General features: G+C 43.8%; 1 protein-coding gene across 1 annotated transcript; it reads right to left on the bottom strand.

Moving 5' to 3' along the window:
* Window positions 1–7,226: 7,226 nt before the first annotated feature.
* On the bottom strand, window positions 7,227–18,849 carry AKIRIN1 (akirin 1). The gene is made up of 5 exons (XM_055137733.1): window positions 18,503–18,849; window positions 13,782–13,922; window positions 11,579–11,713; window positions 9,280–9,351; window positions 7,227–8,753 (listed from the first exon to the last, which is right to left on the bottom strand). Exons 1-5 carry the CDS (start codon window positions 18,723–18,725, stop codon window positions 8,743–8,745), a joined length of 582 nt encoding a protein of 193 aa, XP_054993708.1. The 5' UTR covers window positions 18,726–18,849; the 3' UTR covers window positions 7,227–8,742.
* Window positions 18,850–21,147: the final 2,298 nt, after the last annotated feature.

The following is a 21,147-nucleotide window of genomic DNA, read 5'->3' on the forward strand; positions in this document are numbered from 1 at the left end:
AGGATAATCTGAGAGTTAGCTCCTCTGGCTAAACAAGAATTTTCCTCTTTAGGAAAAGTGGGAGAAGGGACTTATAGACAGCTGTGGACAAATGCTAATAATCTGGTGTTAGGTGTGGTGTTGTGACATTGTTCCTAAAACATCATCAGTATTGTAAATCATGTGCCCACATTAAAAAAAGTCCTATGGGTTCGACTTCCAGCATCCCATATGGTCTCCCAAGCACTGCCAGGAGTAAATCTTACGCATCTTGTATAGGTGAGGTGCTGGGTTCAATTTCTGACAACACAAAATAAAACAAACCTTTTAAAAGGGTTAGGGAGACAATACTGGAGGTAAACCTTGTAATGTGCCAGTCTTCCTGGCACCAAATATGGTCCCCCAAAATGAGGGTCACTCCGGACCCCACAGCCAGGAATAGCCCCTGAGCATTGCTGGGTATGGCTCAAATGCTCTGAAAAAAAATTTTTTAGGACATACCTGGCTGTGCTCCTGCCCCTAAAACATGTTATTTTTGTGTTTTTTTTTTTGCCACATCCAGAAATGCAAAGTGGTTATTTCTGGCTCTGCACTTCGGAATTACTCCTACTGGGCTCAGGGGACCTTATGGGGTGCCAGGGATCAAATCCGAATCAGCTGCGTGCAAGGCAAGCATTCCTACCCACTGTATTCTTCCTTCAGCTCCAAGTTTTAAAAACATAAGCTGGGGCTTGATCCCTGGCATTCCAGTCACTTGAGCCCCTCTAGGTGTGGCCCAAATACAAACAAAAAAATATGAGATGAAAAAATCCTTTCTCTCTTTTTGGGTCACACTGGCGATGCACAGGGGTTACTCTTGGCTCATGCACTCAGGAATTACTCCTGGCGGTGCTCGGGGAACCATATGGGATGCTGGGGATCGAACCCGGTCGGCCACATGCAAGGCAAATGCCCTACCCGCTGTGCTATTGCTCCAGCCCCTGAAAAAATCTTTTAACTAGGTAATAACTGACCTAAAATTATTTTTTTTGGCAATGCACAGGGGTTATTACAGGTGGTGAACCCGGGTGGTGGCGGGGAGGGGAGGTGGTGAGTGGGGAAGGGCTGTGGGATGCTGGGGACAGTGCTGTCACTGTACTCTCTCCAGCCCCTTGAGCTAAAATTTAGGCGAGAACCAAGAATACACAGAAATTAAAGGCTCTTTCCCATAAGGCATTTGCTAATCAGCATGAAGACACAAAACCTGAGTTGCACATTTGAGAAGCCTTGTGGATTGGAGATAAAAATCAAAACCTAAGAGGGAGACTACACTATAGACACAGTAAGTTTTAGTTTTCAAAATGTTATACCTTTTTTGGGGAAGGCACATCCAGCAATGCTCAGGGGCTATTGCTGGTCCTATGGCTCCAGGAGTCACTCCAAGTGGTGTTTGGGGAACTACTGAATACAACACTTTTTAAGATAAAGGTGAAACAGTAGAGAGTAAGTACATGATGTAAGGTGCTTGCCTTGCATGTTGCTGAGCTGTTCACTCTTCAGCACTGCTTATGATTCTCCAAGCACGGACAGGAAGCATTTCTGAACTCAGAGCCAGGAACAGTCCCTGAGCATAGCTGGGTATGGCCCCGAATTGAAAAAAAAAAAAAAAAAAAAAGGAAAACAAAAGTAAACTAGTCCTCATAGACCTGGTTGTGTGCCACTTGGAATTAAGTTTTGATACTAAGGGCTGGAGTAATAGCATAGGGGTTAGAGCACTTGCTTTGCAAGTGGGTCACCTTGGTTCAATCTCTGGCACCTTATATAGTTCCTCAATCTCCCCAGGAGTGATCCTTGGGCCCCAAAACAAAAAGGTTTGATACTATTGCAAGGAACAGGCACAGGAAACCAGGAATCCTTCCTAGATATATGCCCTAATTCTTGTCCTATTTATTTTTTTTTGCAGGGCTGGGAAGTGGCTGGGCCGTACCTATTGATGCCAGGAAACCATGCAGTGCTGGGGATTGAACTAGGGTTGGTTGCATGCAAGGGAAGGACCTTAACTCTTTTAATACCTGGTATTCTCCTGTAATTTTTCATATATTCTGCCCAACTCATAGATATTTTGGCACATTAAGAAAATTAGTATAAGCAAGAAATCTATGAAGACTTTAGCTCTTAATATTTTAGGGTCAAAATATCATATCCTTCTTCCAACAAAGAAAAGTGCTATTTGAAATTATGGTTTGGGGGCTGGAGAGAGTAGTGGGTAAGGTATTTGCCTTGCACATATCTGACCCTGGTTTGATCCCCAATGCTCCATATGCTCCCCTGTGCCTGCAGCCAGGAGTGATCCCCGAGTTCTGCTGGGTGTGGCCCCGAAACAAAATAAAACAAAACATGATTTGGAATGAGTTGCTGGAGCTTTTTCTGTAGGTAAATTTGATTAGGTGCAAACCTCATTCAAGGCAGTTTAACGTAGCTAAAGCTTACTTTGTATTCAGTTGTTCACACTGAATCAGCAGGGAGGCAGAGAAGCCACTTATTTTTATCTACACTATTATTTGATAAACACTGATAGTCACACCCACTTGTAGGTAACATTTCAAAATTAAAATGCTATTAAATCATTCTATACCTTTCTTCCCATAATATGGTGCCTGTTCTCATCATCAAGAATTACTGCTCTAAGAAGTTATCTTTTTAAGATATTCACTTGGGTAACTGATTGTAAGCAGAGGTTTATTCCTCCCCCACACTTACATATTTGAGATATAAACTCTGTAGGAATGAGATTAGGGCATACCAAGCCACTGTGCAGCACTCTTGTCTTTTTTGGTGTGTACAGTGTGTGTGTGTGTGTGTGTGTGTGTGTGTGTGTGTGTGTGTGTGTGTGTGTGTGTTTGGTTTTGGGACAGACCTGGCAGTGCCTCCTGCAGGCAAAGAATATGGTCTTTCTTCAGCCCCTTGTTTGTATTCTTCAAATATCTATGTGTTTCAGTACAAGGTCTATTTTTTTTTCTGTAAAGGGAGAGTTTTCTACTGTAGTTATACTGTATCTGTCACACCTGCTCAAGCTTGGAGTTGCAGTGTGAAAACATCCAGATGCTAATGAACAGGAGTGATGACAGTGTTCTAATAAGGCCTCATTACAAAGACAGGCCATAGTTTGCTGACTTGTCATAGTAAATAGCAAAATGTAGACTAGAAGCGTTGAAGTGTTTACTGAGTTTGTCCTTGTATTGTTTTATTATTTTTGTTTTCTTTAGTCAGACATCTGTGAATACAAGTTCTAGTGAGAGAATGTGAGAATTTGAAGTTAACAAAGGGCTATATTGAAAAATTGAGAACTAGAGCCAGTGATAGTACAGCAGGTAGGGGGTGTTTGAACCTTGCATGCGGGTTCGATCCCCAGTACCACATATGATCCCTCCTACTCCCTACCCCAAGCCAAAACCACTAATCTGTGTCTCATATTATGCTCAACCCTTTCTCCTTCCTTCTGTAAAATTTTAGATAGTGATGAGGGACTACTCTGGGTACAGTGATTAGGGAATCATACAGTGCTGGGGATCAAATGTGGGGCTCCCACATGTCAAGCATGTGCTAAGCCTGCTAAACTTATTTATCTGGCCCCATTTATTCCATGTAATCTTGCATCTGGGAAAACAAAACAAACCCAGTGATCTATATAAAATGAAAAAGGAAATTGGCTCAGAAAGTTTAGTAGTCTGGAGGGCTAACATAAAAGATTGGCTGCAGACTATAGGGCTGAAACGTGTGAAGACCATTCCTTTCAATTATGCCTAGCCAGCCAATTTAAAAAAAATTTTTTTTTGGCTTTCTTTTGGGCCACACCCAGCGATGCTCAGGGGTTACTCCTGGCTCTGCACTCAGGAATCACTCCCGGCGGTGTTCAGGGGAACATATGGGATGCTGGGGATCAAACCCAGGTCGGCCCCGTGGAGGCTAACGCCCTACCTGCTATACTATCTCTTTGGCCCTTCGCCAAACAATCTAACTGGGCAGAGAAGATTCACCATGGAAAGTTGGCTTAAATTCTTCAACCCGATTTTTTTTCCCCTTAAGGAGTTCTTTTTCCTTTGGGAATCATACAGTGCTGGGGATCAAATGTGGGGCTTGATGTTTCTAGTCTGTTTGATATATACTACTGTGGTGTGAGATGACACCTTACTGTCATTTTGATTTGAACTTTCCTTAAAAAAAGATGGTGATGAACACTTTTCACATATGCCTAATGGCCATCCACATATCTTTGGGAAAATATCTATCTACTTTCCTATTTTTGATCGGATTTTTATTGTTGTTAACCTTTGCGAAGGCTTTGTGTGTCTTAAATATTAGCTCTTTATCTGATGCATTGTGTGCAAATATTTTTTCCCATTCAATAGGATGCCTTTTAATTTTAATCTGAATTTCTTCTGCCATTCAAACCATTCTTTAATTTGACGTAGTCCCATTTGTTTATTTTTGTTTTTTATTATTCTTTGCCAGGGGAGTCAAATCATTGAAGATATCTTTGGGGGGGGCAACACAGGTAGGATTTAGGGGTTCCTCTTGGCAGTGCTTAGGGGCATGTGCTCCATCCTATTGAGTTCTCTGGTCCCTACTTTATAGAAGCTTAGTAATTATCACTGCCTGGGCTGGAGATACTTTACAGCAAGTAAAACCTTGTCTATGTCCGAACTAGCTTTGATCCCTGGCACCCTCCTTGCCCCCCTTCATGGTCTCCCAAACACCACCAGGAGTGATCTCTGAACAGAGAAAGTCAATACTAAGCCCTGAGAACTGCAGGGTATGGTAGAAAAACAACAAATATCATTGCCATAGGAACTTTGATCTTCCCTTTGATCAAGACATAGGTACATAATCCTTTTGCTCCCCTCATGCTGAAAACTTTACTAGAAAAGGGTAACAACTGGAATTAAAACAGAGGACATTATTGCCCTCCGCCGAGATTTAAGCACAGAGGCCGCACGTGTGTGGCCTTTCTGCTGCTGCACGAGCATGATTCCAGAAGCCAGCTAAACCCCTCTGGGCACCAGCAGCTTCTTGCAGAAATGTCTCTAGACTGTGAACTGAACCACAGCCCCATGTCGCACTAGGGAGGGAAGGGTTTTTCTCTCTCAGCTTTTCCTTTCTGGGCACGGCATGGCGACCACCATTTTATAAGCACCATAAAAGGGAGGTACAAGCTTGCAGTGATGCAATTTCTGGCAGATATTTCCCTGGACTTAGTTACTAAAACACAGAAATCCAAAACCGACCTCCTATCTCTTAATTGTCAGCAATGGAAAACAAATTATCAATTGCTTCCTTTTCAACAGATCTGACTTGGGGGGTGAAACTCCAAAGAATAATAGTGAGTTTTTTGTTGAAATATTGAATGTAATCAAAGTAAAGTGAAATCTATCAGCTACACAGGTGGAAGGTAGGGGTGGGGGTGGGGGGAGGTATACTGGGGTTCCTGGTGGTGGAATATGTGCACTGGTGAAGGGATAGATGTTGAGCATTGTGTAACTGAGCCTGAAAGCTCTGTAACTTTCCACATTGTGATTCAATAAAAAAATAAAAAATAAATTTAAAAAACCAGAGGACAATTTTAACTAGTTTAGTAAAAATACCTGATCCAAAACCACAGGTTCTGATCCATCCTTAGAGGTCTCTGCAAACTGACATTTTCCCTGAGCCCCAAACCACCTTCACAGGACAGATACTTCCCAGCACAGGAAAGCCTTTAAGTTCAAGCCCCAGAAATAAGCCTAAGGAAAAACCCTCTTTAGCTAGTCTAAGGTATACCCCCAAATTCCCAATTTATCTCATAGAAATTGTTTTTCCTTTGGGTTAGACCTTGAACTAGTAATAACGAAACAGCAATGGTCAGGGATTACTCCTGGCTCTGGCTCAAGGGGCCACATGGGGTGCTGGGGACATGGGTTGGCTGAGTGCAAGGCAAGCACCCTAGGATCTCGAAACCTAGCTATGGTAGTGTGGTCTTACCCTGTAGCCCCAAAGGGCAAGTGTATCATAATGTAACGACAGAGTCTAGAGAGAGGGTAGAAATTTCAGAAATCTAGTCTTGAAATCATTTAGTACAAATAGGGCTAACACCTGCAAGAGAGAGTGAGCACCAGATGGATTTTTTTTTTTTTTTTGGTTTTTGGGTCACACCCGGCGATGCACAGGGGTTACTCCTGGCTCTTCACTCAGGATTTACCCCTGGCGGTGCTCAGGGGACCATATGGGATGCTGGGATTAGAACCCGGGTCGGCCGCGTGTAAGGCAAACGCCCTACCCGCTGTGCTATCACTCCAGCCCCAGATGGATTTTTTTTTAAGCAAAAAAAAAAATCTGAGTCTGAGTACCCCATTCTTGGTTAATTCTTTAGGACTTTTTTGGGGGGCTTGGGGGGGTAAAGTGGGTTCCCAGGCAGTGTTCAGGGCGCCTGATGTGTCACTACTGGCAACATTTGGTCACACTGTACAGGACTGAGGGTTCATCACTCAGGCCTGGCAATTTGGTGCTGCTCAGACCAGCGATGCTGGGGCTCACCAGGAGGATAGCCAGCAGTGCTCAGGGGACCATGGAGCGCTGACAACTAACCCTGGCTTGCACTCCAGCCCTCATGTTAGCTCCCAGTTCTGACTTATTCTAGCTTATTTTTCAGGCCATACTTGAAGGCAGTGGGGAGCCATGTGGTGCCAGTGTCTTAGCTTGGGAAGCCAGGCCTCCCACGTGCAAAGCATGCACATTAGTCCTGTGAACTATCTCCAGGCCCCACACTGTTTTGGGACCACTCGGCAATGCTCAGGGATTACTTCTGGCCCTGCATGCAAGAATTACTCCTGGCAGGCTTGGGGAACCATATTGGATCACAGGGATCAAATCCAGGTCAGCCACATACAAGGCAAGCACCCTACCCCCTGTGGCTCTGGCCCCTATATCTCCTAGCCCTTAAGGACTTTGATGGCCCCGATTGCTGCCCTTCTGGTTGCTTAGAGACCATCCCACTGTAAGGTTATAGCCACCGCTTTGTTCCCTTTCCTAAAACAAGTGGGGAACTTTGGGGGGGATTTGGGGGGAGGACGGGGAGGGAAGAAACAAACTGCCCTTCAAATATGAAGTAAAACAATTCTTTAATTATTAAAAGATCACTGCTGGGTTTTTTGCAAGTCTATAAAAATGTTGAACTGAGGAAATGGTTATAGCAGCCTCAAAAATTATTTGAATTAAGAGACATTATCACAGTATTAAGAAGGCAAGGTAAACAAATAGCTTAAGTATTTTATTTGTTTGCAACTAAGCTTGTTAACACTATATAATGAAAATGTACAAAGAATAATGTTGCAGTTTTTGGTTAGATTTAAGTCAAAGACATTCATTAATAAGGAATCTTCGAATGTGAATATTCCAGAAATTTCTCTACACCATCTAATCTGAACAACCGTCTCTGAATATTACCTTACTTTGGAAGGTATTGGCATACATTTGAATTAAACTCAGAATTTTTCAAAATAAGCCCTAATTTAAAAAACTATTCTATATTCAAACTAAAAGAATTTTAATAGAACTTTCCTTTCCACAAACAATAATAAAGGAAACAAGGCATTTTGTAAAATGTGGTCCTGAACAAGTCACAGTAAAAAATAAATGTATACTTAACTTCCACCTCCTCAAAACAGAGGCTACTTTCTGTTCCACAGCCTTGGAAACAAGGTGAAGAACAGTCTGTAAGCAACTTCGGGTAGGGGGGTTGCCAAAACAAAGCTCAAGCAGTTGAACATGAACACCTCTTTAAAAAGTTGGGAGAACCTGATCAAAGGATCCAAATTCTATTAATAACTGATACAGAAGTGAAATGGCTCCTCCCAAGTAGCAGTGCCCTGAGGGCCTGGCCCAGCCCCATGCTCACCTATTTTAGGCTCCAAAGCAAACCCTGATGCTCCTGCTCTAGGGGAGACATTTTCTTTTTAGAGGTTCAGTGTGTGAATGAGGTGAGCACAGACTCCACATGGGTATTTTAAGGCTTGGAGTCACAGCATTTTTCTAACTAGGGCTAGGCAGAGTTCACTGTGTCAAAAGGCCCATCCCCAGATGGTTCTAATTCCTCACCACGCAATTGTAGATCTAGGACCACAGACCTTTGCTATGTCATCATAATCACATCTAATGTCCATCCTAACTTATAATTCATATTCTGTGCCTGGAAATAGTCCCTGTATTTAACAATTATACCTACACAGAAAACAATCCACTGTTACAACTTGTATGGTCGCAAAACATTAATGACCTTCTGTAGATCAAGCTAATGTCTTCAACCATAATTGTCGTGCATCAAATTCACAGCCAGAATCCCCAAGTTCAAAATAATTTGCACAATACAAATAATAACTTAAAACACACACACACACACATATACACACACTCGCGCACACACTTCTTACAGAGCTGTGCTTGGGGAAACTCCATTTGCTGAGTGCCACTGAGGGCATATTTTACTAAACTGCTGCTCCAGGGATTTTTGTTTGGAAAATCTATCACAGTAGGGCACAGCTGTTTATTGGATGAGCAGAAAAGAAAGATATGCTTGTGTGGCAACCAGAAAGTTTTAAGGTCTTTCAAGTTGTATAAAATGGACCTGCAGAAACATTTAAGTGTTCTCAGGATGCAAAGTTGGAGCTGAAATGTGATATCAAACCAGTTGCAAAAAGTGTACAGCAGCCATCTCTTGAGGTCGAACCTGGTACCCAGATATGCAAGAAAGCTTCAGGACACATCTACAGATTAGAAATAAAAAAACAAGAGTGTAAGGATGACTAATTACAAATGCAACAAGCTTATGTTCTGAGTAACTGTTTACATCTTGCCTAAACAAGATGTTTTAGAGCTGAGAAATTTTGATCACATTTGATAAGCAAACTTAAAGAATCATCTTTTGTGAATTAATAATTGCAGCTATGTTTCTGGGGGAAAAGCAGGAAAAATACTGGCACTGGAGTTAAAACTACTTAAGTTTTCAATCCTGGCTGACCCACTCGTTATTGTGACTGAGTGAAACCTTTAAGTGCTATCTTTATCTGAAAAACAGGGCTAGCCATATTCCTCTGTCATAGTTACTGCAGATTAAATAAACTTCATCAAGATTTCAAAGGTTTAACACACACAGTTCTGGGTATCTAAGTATTCTTTAGATGTTAGCTATTAAATTTTACAGGAAATTTTAGGTTAGGAGATAAGACAATGTCAAAATCTTGTTTTTAAAAGTAATACATTAAAAAAAAAAAACTACTTGGCAATACTTACAGCTTGTTGGCCTTGTCCCATATCGTCGCATAATCTGATCATGTGTGAATTTCACAAAAGATTCATATTGTTCTGTGAGAGGAAAGACAGTATATACTATCCCTAGAACCACCTCCTCTTCACCCACCACCTTTAGAAAGACTCCTGTACCAGAGCCACGGCTAGCTTCCCAGTTTGACTTATCCTACTCAGGTCCCTCTTTGTCATGGTCACTCCAAAACCTTTACTTCCTCCGAGACCCCAAATCCTTTTCTAATAATCTAGCCCCTCTCATAACTCCTAGAATTGGCTCGAGACATACAGATATGCTCACTACTACAGGTTATCAAATTTCAAGAAATCACCAAAAGACATGACATTTGATGGTTTTTTTTTTTTGCAATGAATTTCAACATACACAGGACTGAGGATTCCAGGTCAGTACTAGAGTGTTTGCCTTGCATGCTCTGCATGCAGGAACCCTGGACTTGATCCCAAGCACCACAAAAATACACTCCAAAAGAACACATTTGAGTCAGAGGTGGGGTGGCTTAGAAGATTTAAAAAAAAAAAAAAGAAAAAAATTTCCAGGGGCTGGAGTGATAGTGCAGTGATTAGGGTGTTTCCCTTGCATGTGGCCGACCCGGGTTCAGTCCTCGACAACCCATATGGTTCCCTGCACACTACCAGGAGTAATTTCTGAACACAGAGCCAGGTGTGTGGCCCCCAAACAAGCAAAAAAATTCCATACTATCTACATGTAGATGGTTCCACAAAATATCTTTTAATGGAAAATCTGTTACATATTTGTTGTTATTATTGTTCTGGTTTTTGGGCCACACCCAGCAGTGCGCAGAGACCATATGGAGTGCCGGGGACTAAACCCAGCTGGCCATATCCAACACAAGTATCTCATCTGCTGTATTATCTCTCTGGCCCCTATTATTATTATTTTTTGGTTGGCTTTTTAATTGGAGGAAAGGGGTGCACACCCAGTGGTGCTCAAGGACTATATCTCTATTCAGGAGTGACCCTTGGGATGTTCAGGGTACCTTATGTGGTGCTGGGAATTCAAATCAGGAAGAACAGGATGCAAGGCCTTAACCCCTAGATTCTCTCTCCAGCCCTCTTAAGAGGAGAATAGAAAGAAGGTTGTCTGGGATCTGTGGACAGAAATGACCTAGAGCAGGAATGAACACATTTGGCCGTGGGAGTGGGCCACAGCAGGTGGTGCTGGGGGCTGCACCCAGCGCAGTACTCAAACCACCGTACAGTGTTGGGGAAGGAAGTCAGAGCTTCCACATGGAAATCACAAGCTCCATCCCTTGAGCCAGCTCCTTGTTCTGATAATTTAGGGGAGGTGTAAAAGATGACATACTAGAACCTTTTCTTACAGTATGTGTTATTGATATACTTAAGATCAAAGAAGTTCTGCATAAAGAAACCCATTTAACTTTGCTGTTAGTTCAGTTTAAAGCAGCCTATTAAAATTTTGAAGAACAGGGACCAGAGAGACCAGGGATAGTATGGTAAGGTACTCGCCTTGCAAATGGCCATCCCAGTTTTAAAAGACCCAGCTTTGATCCCCGGCACCTCATACAGTTCAGAGCCCCTACAGGAGTAAGCCCTAAGCACATCTGGGTGTGGCCCAAAACTCTCCACCCAAAATAAATAAAATTTTGAGGAACCATATGATGTGGGTCACCAGATTAGGAAACAATATTGTTACAGGAAGTTGTTGCATAAAAACTCTCTGATCACAACAGCTGTCCTTTTTTACAAAATAGGTACTACTTTCTAGTTTGAACTCAGATCCTCTCTCTTTCACAAAAGCTTTTCTTGTTGCCATCACTAATTAGTGCCTTTGTTCTTGCCTGAGCTGTACTTTTCAAACTTTACATACCTCCAACTCATCAGATGCCTGACTTCCCACATCTATAAACTGATTCCTCACAGGAAGTCAGTGTGTTGACTAGATGCAGTACCTCCCAGCCACCTGTTGGGAGTTGAGTACCATCCCAACAACCATCTGTTTACCAGCCAGTCAGCCCAAATAACTCCTCAATGCCATCATTCATATGTGAAAAATTCAAAATAAAAACCTGGCTTATCTTGTTACTGAAACGTAAACGAAAAGTTCTTCCATACAACTGTAAGTGAAATGTTTACAATCAACAGAAGGAAGTAACTTAATATCAAAGCCATTAAACCTTCTTCCATTAAGTACTACCAATTGTACTTTTTTTTGCCAAGTACCATTTAAATGGTTTTAAATCTTACTAAGTCCTATAAATAAAAGCAGAATATTGCCTCAGCCTACCTGCTAGCTTGGTATTGAGGATTTGCTCATACTCCTCCCGAATTTTATCTTCATAGTCTTTTAAGAGACGCTCACATATTATTCCAACTTGCCGGAGGGTAAAGGTGGGCTGGTCCTTTTTCATCCAGGAAGAACCTGGTCAAAAGACAAACAATTTACACAAAATATTCTAGTTCTAAGGTTCAGAAGTAACAGCTATACAAATAGTCTTAGTATATAAAAACTTATTCCAAAAAAGCATTAACTACTTTACATGAAACTTTTTCAAAAAATCCTCTAAGTTTCTTTTGTTTTACAAAACAAGGGCAAAGGTAAGGTGGAAAGTACAAGGAACAATGAGATTTAGATATGCCAACTACATACAGAAAAATAATTTTTGTTTTTTGTTTTTTTTCTTTTCGGGTCACACCCGCTGATGCTCAGGGGTTACTCCTGGCTCTGCACTCAGGAATCACTCCTGGCGGTGCTCAGGGGACCATATGGGATGCTGGGAATCGAACTCGGGTAGGCCGCGTGCAAGGCAAACGCCCGCTGTGCTATTGCTCCAGCCCCCAGAAAAATAGTTTTGATGTGATAACAGTCTGAACCAATACTCAATGCCCATTTGGCAAAAAATTTGAGCCCTAGCACCACTGTTCCCACTGAGTACTACTGGGAGCAACCTGAGCACAGACTTGGTGCAGACCAAAAATAAATAAAAGTTTAAGTGCCTTGCAATAATCATTAAAAGGTCATCCTCATGTATATGTAAAAGCAATTAGAAATGGTGTTGTGGGGGCAGATAGTACAGGAGGTAAGGTGCTTGCCTTGTGTGTGCTTACCCCTCAGTTCACTCTCCAGTCCTATATATGGTCCCAAGTGCCAATAAAGGGTCACTCATTTTTTAATCACTTGCCCTTCAGGGGTCATCCTTGAGCACAGAACCAAGGCAGAATCCCTACTAAGCACCACTGAGTGTGTGTCCTCCCACCCTCCCCCAAAATAACAGTTCCAAAACCAAGTCGACACCAAAAGGAGGGAGGGGGCTGGAACTGCAATTCAAAGGGATAAAGAATGTTCCTTAACATGCACAAGCCCCTAGATTTTGATATACGGCACAATCTCACCTCCTCCCCCAGCACCAACAGCTAGAGCATCCTATTTCTGCCCCACACACTCAGGAGGGCACCATTTTAAAAACAAAAATTCCCTTTGGAGGTGAAATACACACACACACACACACACACACACACACACACACACACACAATCACTCAATGTAATCAATTCAGGAGCATTTAGTCTAGTCACAATGTTGTAAAAACAATCCCCTTAAGCAGTTTATCTCTGTTCCTCCTTCCCTTCCTCTACCTCCTGCTCTAACAATTTGTGTTCTATAAGGAGACATTTTTTAATCTGTAATTTTAAACTCCAAGATCTATTAAAAATAGAATGAAGATGTATATGAAACAGAATCGATACAGAATTAAATTAGTTTATACAGATGTCAAAAAGAATTATAAAGAAATAAAACCCCCTATTAGGAGTTGAGGCAGATAAGCGTTTCCCACTCTGCAGATGTTGACTATTTGTAGGGATATGGGAGGCTCAACTATGTGACCATGGACATTTCCTTCAACCCTGAGAGTCTATTTTTGAGCACATCCTCTGACCACCTGTCAATGTTATAGAATAGTGCTGTCAAATGACTTTCTGCAGCGACAGAAATGTCCTATAGTTGTGCTCTAATACCAAAGCTACCGCATGTCTACTAAGCACTTGAAATGTGGCCAGTGCACTGGAGAAACAAAATTAATTAAAAAATTTTTAATTAAAAATTAGTCACAAGTGGCTAGTGCCTATAGTATTAAGGCACTGCAGTTATGGGAGCTAGAAAAACAGTAAAGGGGTTAAGGTGCTTGCTGTGCACGTGGCAGACCCAAGTTTGATCCACAGCATCACACGGTGCTGCCAGGCATGCCCTCCCCAAGACACTGCAGTTCAGAGTATTCTGCACTGGATGGGCGAAAGCTCAACCAAATCAATCTAAGCCTTTTTCCAATTTTCAGACACATTAACAAAAATTGTATGTTAAATATTATACATGGCACACATCTAATCTATTTTATTATTTCAGAAAAAAATCAATTCTAAATTAGGAGAACATCACTTAAAGCACCATTTACAAACTCTTAAATGGACTTTGAACATAAATTCATGCTTACCTGGAGAATTAGGTGCTGTGAGTGCTGAGGAGTGAGGGTGACTTTCTGAAGTACCAGCTTCACTCTGATTAAGAACAACTTCTAAATGTCTCCACCTCTGATAACGACTATATTCTTGTTTAATGTTCTGAAAAATTTGCTCTAATAAAAAAAAGAAACACATTTAAACATTTACTTTATTCTATCATTTCTTCAAATGTCTTGTCCATCCCCCATGTTTTTAATTATTAACAAGAAAAATGTTTACACTGAATAAAGCACTCCTAAAACCTCCAACCCCCAAGACTGTCATTACGTCCTCACATTGCTATTTCAATGATACCCAGGATAGCAACTATTTTGGCATAAACCACCACAAACTTTGGTTGTTTGTTTTTTTTTTTTTGGGAGGGGAGGAGTGTGTGTGTGTGTGTGTGTGTGTGTGTGTGTGTGTGTGTGTGTGTGTGTATAAAGACCAGATTGCTGTTTTTGCTGGATAATTAACTAGAACAACATACAAATAGAGAAAAAAAGTTCCCACCTAACAGGAATCTGTGTGTGTGTGTGTGTGTGTGTGTGTGTGTGTGTGTGTGTGTGTGTGTGTGTATGTGTATGTGTTTGGGGGGGGGTTGTGGGGCGCACAGCCAGCAATGCTCAGGGGTTACTGCTGACTCTGCACTCAGAAATCATTCCTGATTCTGGGGAAACCACATGGGGTGCCAAGGATCGAACCCAGGACCTAAGACTTATTGCTCAGAATTGCTAATCTGGGTTTAGAGAATTTCATCATCCCACAAGAGGCAGTATTTGGTAGGGTTTACACTACTATTCTGGATCAAGGTAATCATAAACCAAATTTTTTAATGCTACCAAAGGAAGCTCAAAACACACAAACCACTCACTACCTTAAAGTACATTCCTGGAAATAGAAAATTCAAAAGGATGTAGTTAAGTATTCCCTTTAGGGGATAAAAGTGTATCCCAAAGAGAGTGAGGCTGCCTGCTGGGGATGAGTGAGGCACTGGAATGAACCAGGTGGGTGGTAGTGGTGTAGCCTCTGGTGCAATTTAGTCACTTAAAAAAGAAAGATTTAACAAAAGAAAAAGAATAAATTTCCAGGGGAGCACTGATTACCCCCACCCCCTAAAAAGGGGGCAGCAAGCCAAAATAAATTTGGAAACCTCTGGGGTAGAATATATGTTTACACTACAAAATAATAAAGTCTTATGAAATATGAAAATTGTATTACTGTCCCAATTCACATTATTCTAATGTTAGAATATATAATACTGCAATAACCACTTTTTAAGAAGGGGAAGTATTAACAATGCCGTTTTGCTTTTTCCTAGCTGTGTGACCTTGAGAAGTCATTCAGGATCTTTAACCTCATTTTTCAGTATAAATGCTACACGCCTACCAGATAGTTGTGATACCCAAAATTTGAAATATTAATAATGCTGCAACAATTACTACAGCCCAGGGACTAACATGAACTCAAAATAGCTTTAAATACAGATAAATTCCTAACTCTCAGCCTAAATGCTGGATAATGTAGAATGACAAAGCCTTAAGAATACTAGGATGGAGCACGAGACATAGCAGAGCAAGCAGGCAGGGCACTCGCCTTGCATTCATTTGGCCCAGGTTCAATCCCAACACTCTATAACCCCACTCCCTCAGCACCCCCGCCCCCACCCCCCCAACTCCCAGAGTGATCCCAAAGTGCAGGAGCCAGGAGTAAGCCCTGAGCACAGTGGAGTGTGGCCCCAACACAAACAAGCAGAGTATGATGGGGCCTGGGGTAGAGAACTCAGTAAGAGGCGCATGCTATGTGCTCAAACACAATTTCAAACCCTGGGCACCACAGGACCTGGCCAACCTCCACAGCCCACCACATGCCCCTCGATGTGGATTTGGTGACCCCAGCTACACCGAATCACAGGACCCCAAACACTGAACAATCTGGCTCCAGTTGAATGGAGTATCGTCAGGAGTGGCGCCCTACCTGCTGCTTAGGATCTCCTCACCTAATAACAACAAAACATACTATCATACGCACAGTCTAGATGCCTGAATTTATACAGTCTTCACCTTTAAACTGTTTATTTCCAAGCACATACTTGCCAGATTCAATAGAAGGATGTAAAGAAAGACACAGACTTGAAACAAGAAAGGACAAGTATGAGGACAACACTTAGAACAGAAGGTCTTTGATAAAGCTTTAACTGCCTGCTGTATGGCAAAGTGAACAAATGGAAAGAACTTTGGGGATGGCAGAACTAGCAAGACCAAGAATCAAAACATGGTATTTACAAGAGAGAAAAAAAGGAAATAGATGTGGATTTCTTCCCAAGAAAGGAATATAGAAAAATGCATTTCAAATTAAGAAAATTTTTTTGGTTTTTTTTTTTGGGGGGTGGGCACACTAGAGGTGCTCAGGAACATATGGGGTGCCAGGGATTGAACCCGGTGCGCCACAAGCAAGGCAAACACCCTGCCCTCTGTACCACTGCTCCAGCCCTGCAAATGTCTTTATAATGGTGGTTTGTAATTTTAATTCTTGCCTGACATCTTTTAGATAGTGCTTCTAGTTTATTATCAGGATACTTCAATCCTCTAATGGTTCTTTACTACAAAACAAAATTCAAACTCTTAAACATGACATTTCATGCCTTCAAAGATTTTTGCCCCAAATGTTTTTTTTTTTTCAGTTTCATCTCTACAATCCAGTTGCACTAAACTATTCTTAACTTGAGGGTTTTCTAGCCTTTGCTCGAGAAGTCTCTCTTTGTTTGAAAAGGACTGTTTCTTCCCCCAGTATTATTCATGACCGACCTAAAATGTTTCCGTGATCTGGAAATTATTTCCCAACATTCTTTAGCTGCTTTGCATCTAGTCAGTCTGTGTTTACAAACTCCCTGAGACCAGCAACCCTCTTCCATGACAGGTATCCACCAAAATCGCTTAAGCAAATAGAATTTTATAGGCCCTTCCACAAAAACTGCTGTTAACACTTTTATTAAAGTGAGATAAAGTTAATTTCTTAGCCATTTCTGAAAGAACTTTACAACCCTTGGGATAACTTATTCACTATCTCTTTCTTGACAGAACCACATGCCAGTAAGCATAAAAAAAAACAAGCAAACTTGACAAGTATTCAAAACACAGTAATATAAAAGAACCAAGAAGCTAGTCTGCATTATCTATGCAAAAATTAAAATTTGAGATAAAATAGTGACACCATTATACGGTATTCTAACATATTTAAATTTCCAAACATAATCAACAATCATTTACAAAGTATTTGCTACAGTCTAGAGGGCAGTGTTGGAAGACATGAAAACATCTAGATAGGGGCAAATATCAACTCTGTTTTGCAGGAGAAAGACCAGAAAGAGTATGTGACTATTCTGGGATATCTGTAGCAGTGAGTGGAAGGAAAAAAACGGTTCTTTCAGAGTACATCTACGTCCCCTGCTTTTGAAAGGCTCTTTACAAAGAACTTTTGCAAACATTATCTCATTCAGTACATAAGGCTTTGCAACATTAATTGGTCAAGGAATTTAAAAGTAGAACAAAGTTCCTTATGGGGCAGGGTTAGGCAGATAGTGGATGGGAGACGTCAAGAAAAGACGGTACTGGAGTTACCCAACAGAAGGGCAAGCACCACGGAAGGCAGGAATGCATGAACAAGGCTGGGGAGAAAAGCAAAGGTATTTTTTGGGGGAAAGAAAGTATGAAAGGCCCGGATAAAGCAGCTGTGCACACGAGGAAGGATATCTAGTGATTGGGTTAGTGCCCGGCGACTGCGGAAATCTCGATGCAAGAAGCTTGAAATATCCATGTGGCTATGCAGAGGAAGAAGGAAATCAAGACCCAGACCCCGGTAACGGAGCTGAAAAGGGTGAGGGAAAAATGATTTTAAAGCCAAACCAGGTCTTCTACTTGCATTCGGGTAATAGAAAAACAAAGAAACGACTTGTCAAAGTCCTGTTTTGAGATTTCCCCCATTTCCAGCAGTCCTTTAAAAACAGCTAATATTGTGATGCACTTTCTCCTTCACTTGCACAATGGCTGTGTTTTGTGTGTGTGCCATTCCCCACCCCCCCTGCCCCCCCCTCGCCCTCCCTATCTCGTCCTTTTCCTGGACCAATGTGCAATCTTCGATTGGCCAGTGTCTCAGGGAATAGTCGAACCCGTGTCCACAGAACCTCGGGATCTGGACGGATTCGTCAATTCCAGCCGAAGAAACCACCGATTCCCGGCCACCTAGAGCACAGGACAATGGCCACACGGTAGAAGGGCACGCCGGTCCCGGGCAGAGTCGGGCTGGCATCGGATTCCGCTGACTTGGGCCGCACCCCCGGGCTGCCGCCCCCCCACCCCCACGCTCCCGGCAGGCTCCGTGAGCAGAATAATCCCACTCTCCCGGGGGGCGCCTGGAGTGCGGGGTTCCCCCCCCCACCTTCCTCGCCGCTCAACGCCGGGAGAGCCGAGCACCGACCCGGTGGCCCCCCTTGCCCATCCCGGATGTCTCTCATCCCCGGAAGCGACCAGGCCTGGCGACACTCCGGGCTGCTTTTTCTCGGGACCAAGACGGGGTCCGCGGGGGCGTGGGTCTCGCGTCCGCATCACGCCCACCCCGGGTCCCTCCACCCCTCCCCCCGCACAGCCCCCAAGGAGAGGAAAAAAAAAAAACACGCCCGGGGCTGGCACGGTGCCAGGGCGGCGGCGGAGGTTACCCGGGGTGGGGAGGCGCCGCTCGCTGCCGGGCGGGCCGGGCTGCTGCAGAGGCGGCGGCGGGGTCTGCGCGGCGAACAGCGGCGGCGGCGGCTCGGCGTCCGGGGGCCTGAGGCCCGGCGTGGGGCCGGGCAGAGGGGCGCAGCGCCGCCGCTTCGGGGACCCGGGGCTCAGCAGCGCCGCCTCGAACTCCATCGGCCGCTTCAGCGTCGCCCCGCACGCCATGCCGCCGAGGGGCCAGGCACCGGAGCCGACGCGGCTGGTACTGCGGCCCAACCTCCGGCTCCGCCGCGGAGCTCGCAAGCCGAGCCGGCTCCAATGGCGCCTCCGGCAGCCGGCAGCGGCGCTGGCCCCGCCTCCTGTGACGTCACGGCCGCGGCCACCGCCCGGCGGAGGTGGGGAAGCCGGAAGAGCGCCGCTCCGGGAGGGCTCGCGGCCGCCGCCGGCCCGCGGCGCCCCCTGCGGGAGCCGTGGAACGGCCCGGGCGGGGAGCTTGGTCACCTAGCAACCGCGGGAAGGCCCCCCCCACCCTCCTCCGACCCGCGCCTGCTCCCCTCTTCGGACTCCCCCTGCCCCCCAGCTCCCTCCAACGCGTCCCGAGCCGAGCCTCCGGGGGGGAGGGGGGACCCGAAGTTTCCGCACCTGCGCGGCTTGGTTGGGGGGTGGGGATGGTGAGGGGAGGGGAGAGCTTGGAGAGCCGGTCCCGAGGTGTCATAGACCCCGCGTCCGGGGATCTTCTGCTCTCTGTTGCTCTAGTTCCCAGGGGAAAGGTAGGGGTGATTCTGAAAGGTCCTCAAGGCCATTCCCGGGCTCCCGGGAAGTCACTGAGACGTACCAGCGCTGAGGACGGGCTTTAAGCTCGCCGACCTCAGGAAATTGGGGTACCAAATTGTGCGTGTGTTTGTGGATGGATGATCCATACCTTTCCCAGATCTTCAAAGGAGGGGTCTGTTTCTCAAAAAAGTTACAAAACATGGGGGGTACAAGAGATAAGCCGCTATCTCTCAGATTTAAAACAAAACAAAACAAAACAAAAGCAGGTAAGGTGCTTGCCTTGCATACTGTTGACCCGGGTTCCATCCCCGGCATCGCATGTGGTCCCCCAACCACTGCCGGGAGCAACGCCGGTGTGGCCCAAAAGCCAGAAATAAAAAGTTGCAAAACAAAAAGAAAACAAGCTTAAACCGTCCAAGAATGGTGTCAGAGTGCTAAGATCCTCTGCTGATTTGCTGTTCTCCCCTTGTGACCTGCCAGTCTAGGTTCTTTCTTGATCGTTCCAAATTTTTTACAGCTGTGCAGGTTAAAGTGCCTTTCACATTCTGGAAAGATAACAGGAGCATTCTGCTTTCCAGAACAGAACTGTGTGATAGTGTATAACTAAGAAGCAGACTTAATGCTCTCAATAAATGTCAAAGGGATCTACAATTCTCTCCAGTGGTTAAAACCTTTCATAGCTATTCATATATATATACTGAATATATATATATATATATATTCAGTGATGACCATGCCCGTTGGTGTCTCTTGCTTCAGCATAGCTCAGCTATTTCCTAGGACAACTCAAACTTCAGACACTTTTCAAATTGAGCAGTGTGCCTTAATAGGTACATACCACTTCAGCCCCTTCTTTTTCTTTTATGCTGCTTGCCTCTGGTCCTTACTCTGCTTCTATTTTTTTTGGTTTGGTTTTGATTTGGTTTTGAGTTACACCCAACTGTGTCATTACTTAACTCCTGTCTCTGCTCCGAGGGAGTACTCCTGGTGCTGCTTGGAGGACTATATGGGATGCTGGGCATCAAACCCTGGTCAGCCTTAGGCAAGATAAATTCCCTTTACTATTACTCCTGCCACCCCCAGATTTTTTTTTAAGATCCAAACGTTGGGATAGAGAGATAACTCAATGGACTATGTGTGTACATGTTCCCCTCAGCACCACTGGGAGCACAGTCCCAGGAGCATTACTGAGAACTGATCCAGGAGTAGCCCTGGAACACTGTAGCATAACCCTGAAAACAAAAAACCCAAACCAAAAATGATCAAAATGTATATCAAATTATTTTTTTCTGTTTTGCTCTTTTTTTAAATTGACAAATAAAAGCCTAAAATTATTGGCATAACCAGATGTTAAATTAACTTTGTACTCTTTTTTCATAATGACATAAAGTATAGGCTAGAATAGTACATTAGGGTCAAAGAAAAAGAAGAACATAAGTATACTTATGGCTCTGACAATATGAAACAGCTCTGAGCTTTCTGACTGCCAGATCAAGAAAATAGTATCTTTTATTTTTACTATTTTATTTTTGAGCCACATTCAGCTGTGCTCAGGGCTTACTCCTGATTCTGAGCTCAGGAATCACCCCTGGCAGTGCTCAGGGGACCATATAGGATGCTGGGAATTAAACCGGGGTCAACCTGTGCAAAGCAAGTGCTCTACCCACCATATTATCTCTCCTGCCCTCATGGTATCTTTTTTGTGTTTGTTTTCGTTCTGAGGGTTGTTTTTGGAGGAGCCACACCCAGCGATGCTTAGGGGTTACTTCTTTCTCTGTACTCAGAAATCACTCTGGCCAGGTTCGGGGGACCATATTGGATGCCAGGGATCAAACCCAGGTCGGCTGCGTGTAAGGCAAGTGCTTTCCCAGCT

Source organism: Sorex araneus, chromosome 5 (genome assembly GCF_027595985.1).
Source record: "Sorex araneus isolate mSorAra2 chromosome 5, mSorAra2.pri, whole genome shotgun sequence".
In the NCBI taxonomy this organism is placed as follows: Eukaryota; Metazoa; Chordata; class Mammalia; order Eulipotyphla; family Soricidae; genus Sorex; species Sorex araneus.

What these genes read in the sequence shown, in the direction of transcription:
- AKIRIN1 (XM_055137733.1), bottom strand. Translation starts at nt 18,725, where the DNA reads ATGGCGTGCGGGGCGACGCTGAAGCGGCCGATGGAGTTCGAGGCGGCG. An exon ending in CACAGCACCTAATTCTCCAG is followed by an intron (nt 11,714 to 13,781) that starts GTAAGCATGAAT and finishes TCTTTTGACCAG; the next exon opens with GTTCTTCCTGGATGAAAAAG. An exon ending in CCTCAATACCAAGCTAGCAG is followed by an intron (nt 9,352 to 11,578) that starts GTAGGCTGAGGC and finishes TTCCTCTCACAG; the next exon opens with AACAATATGAATCTTTTGTG.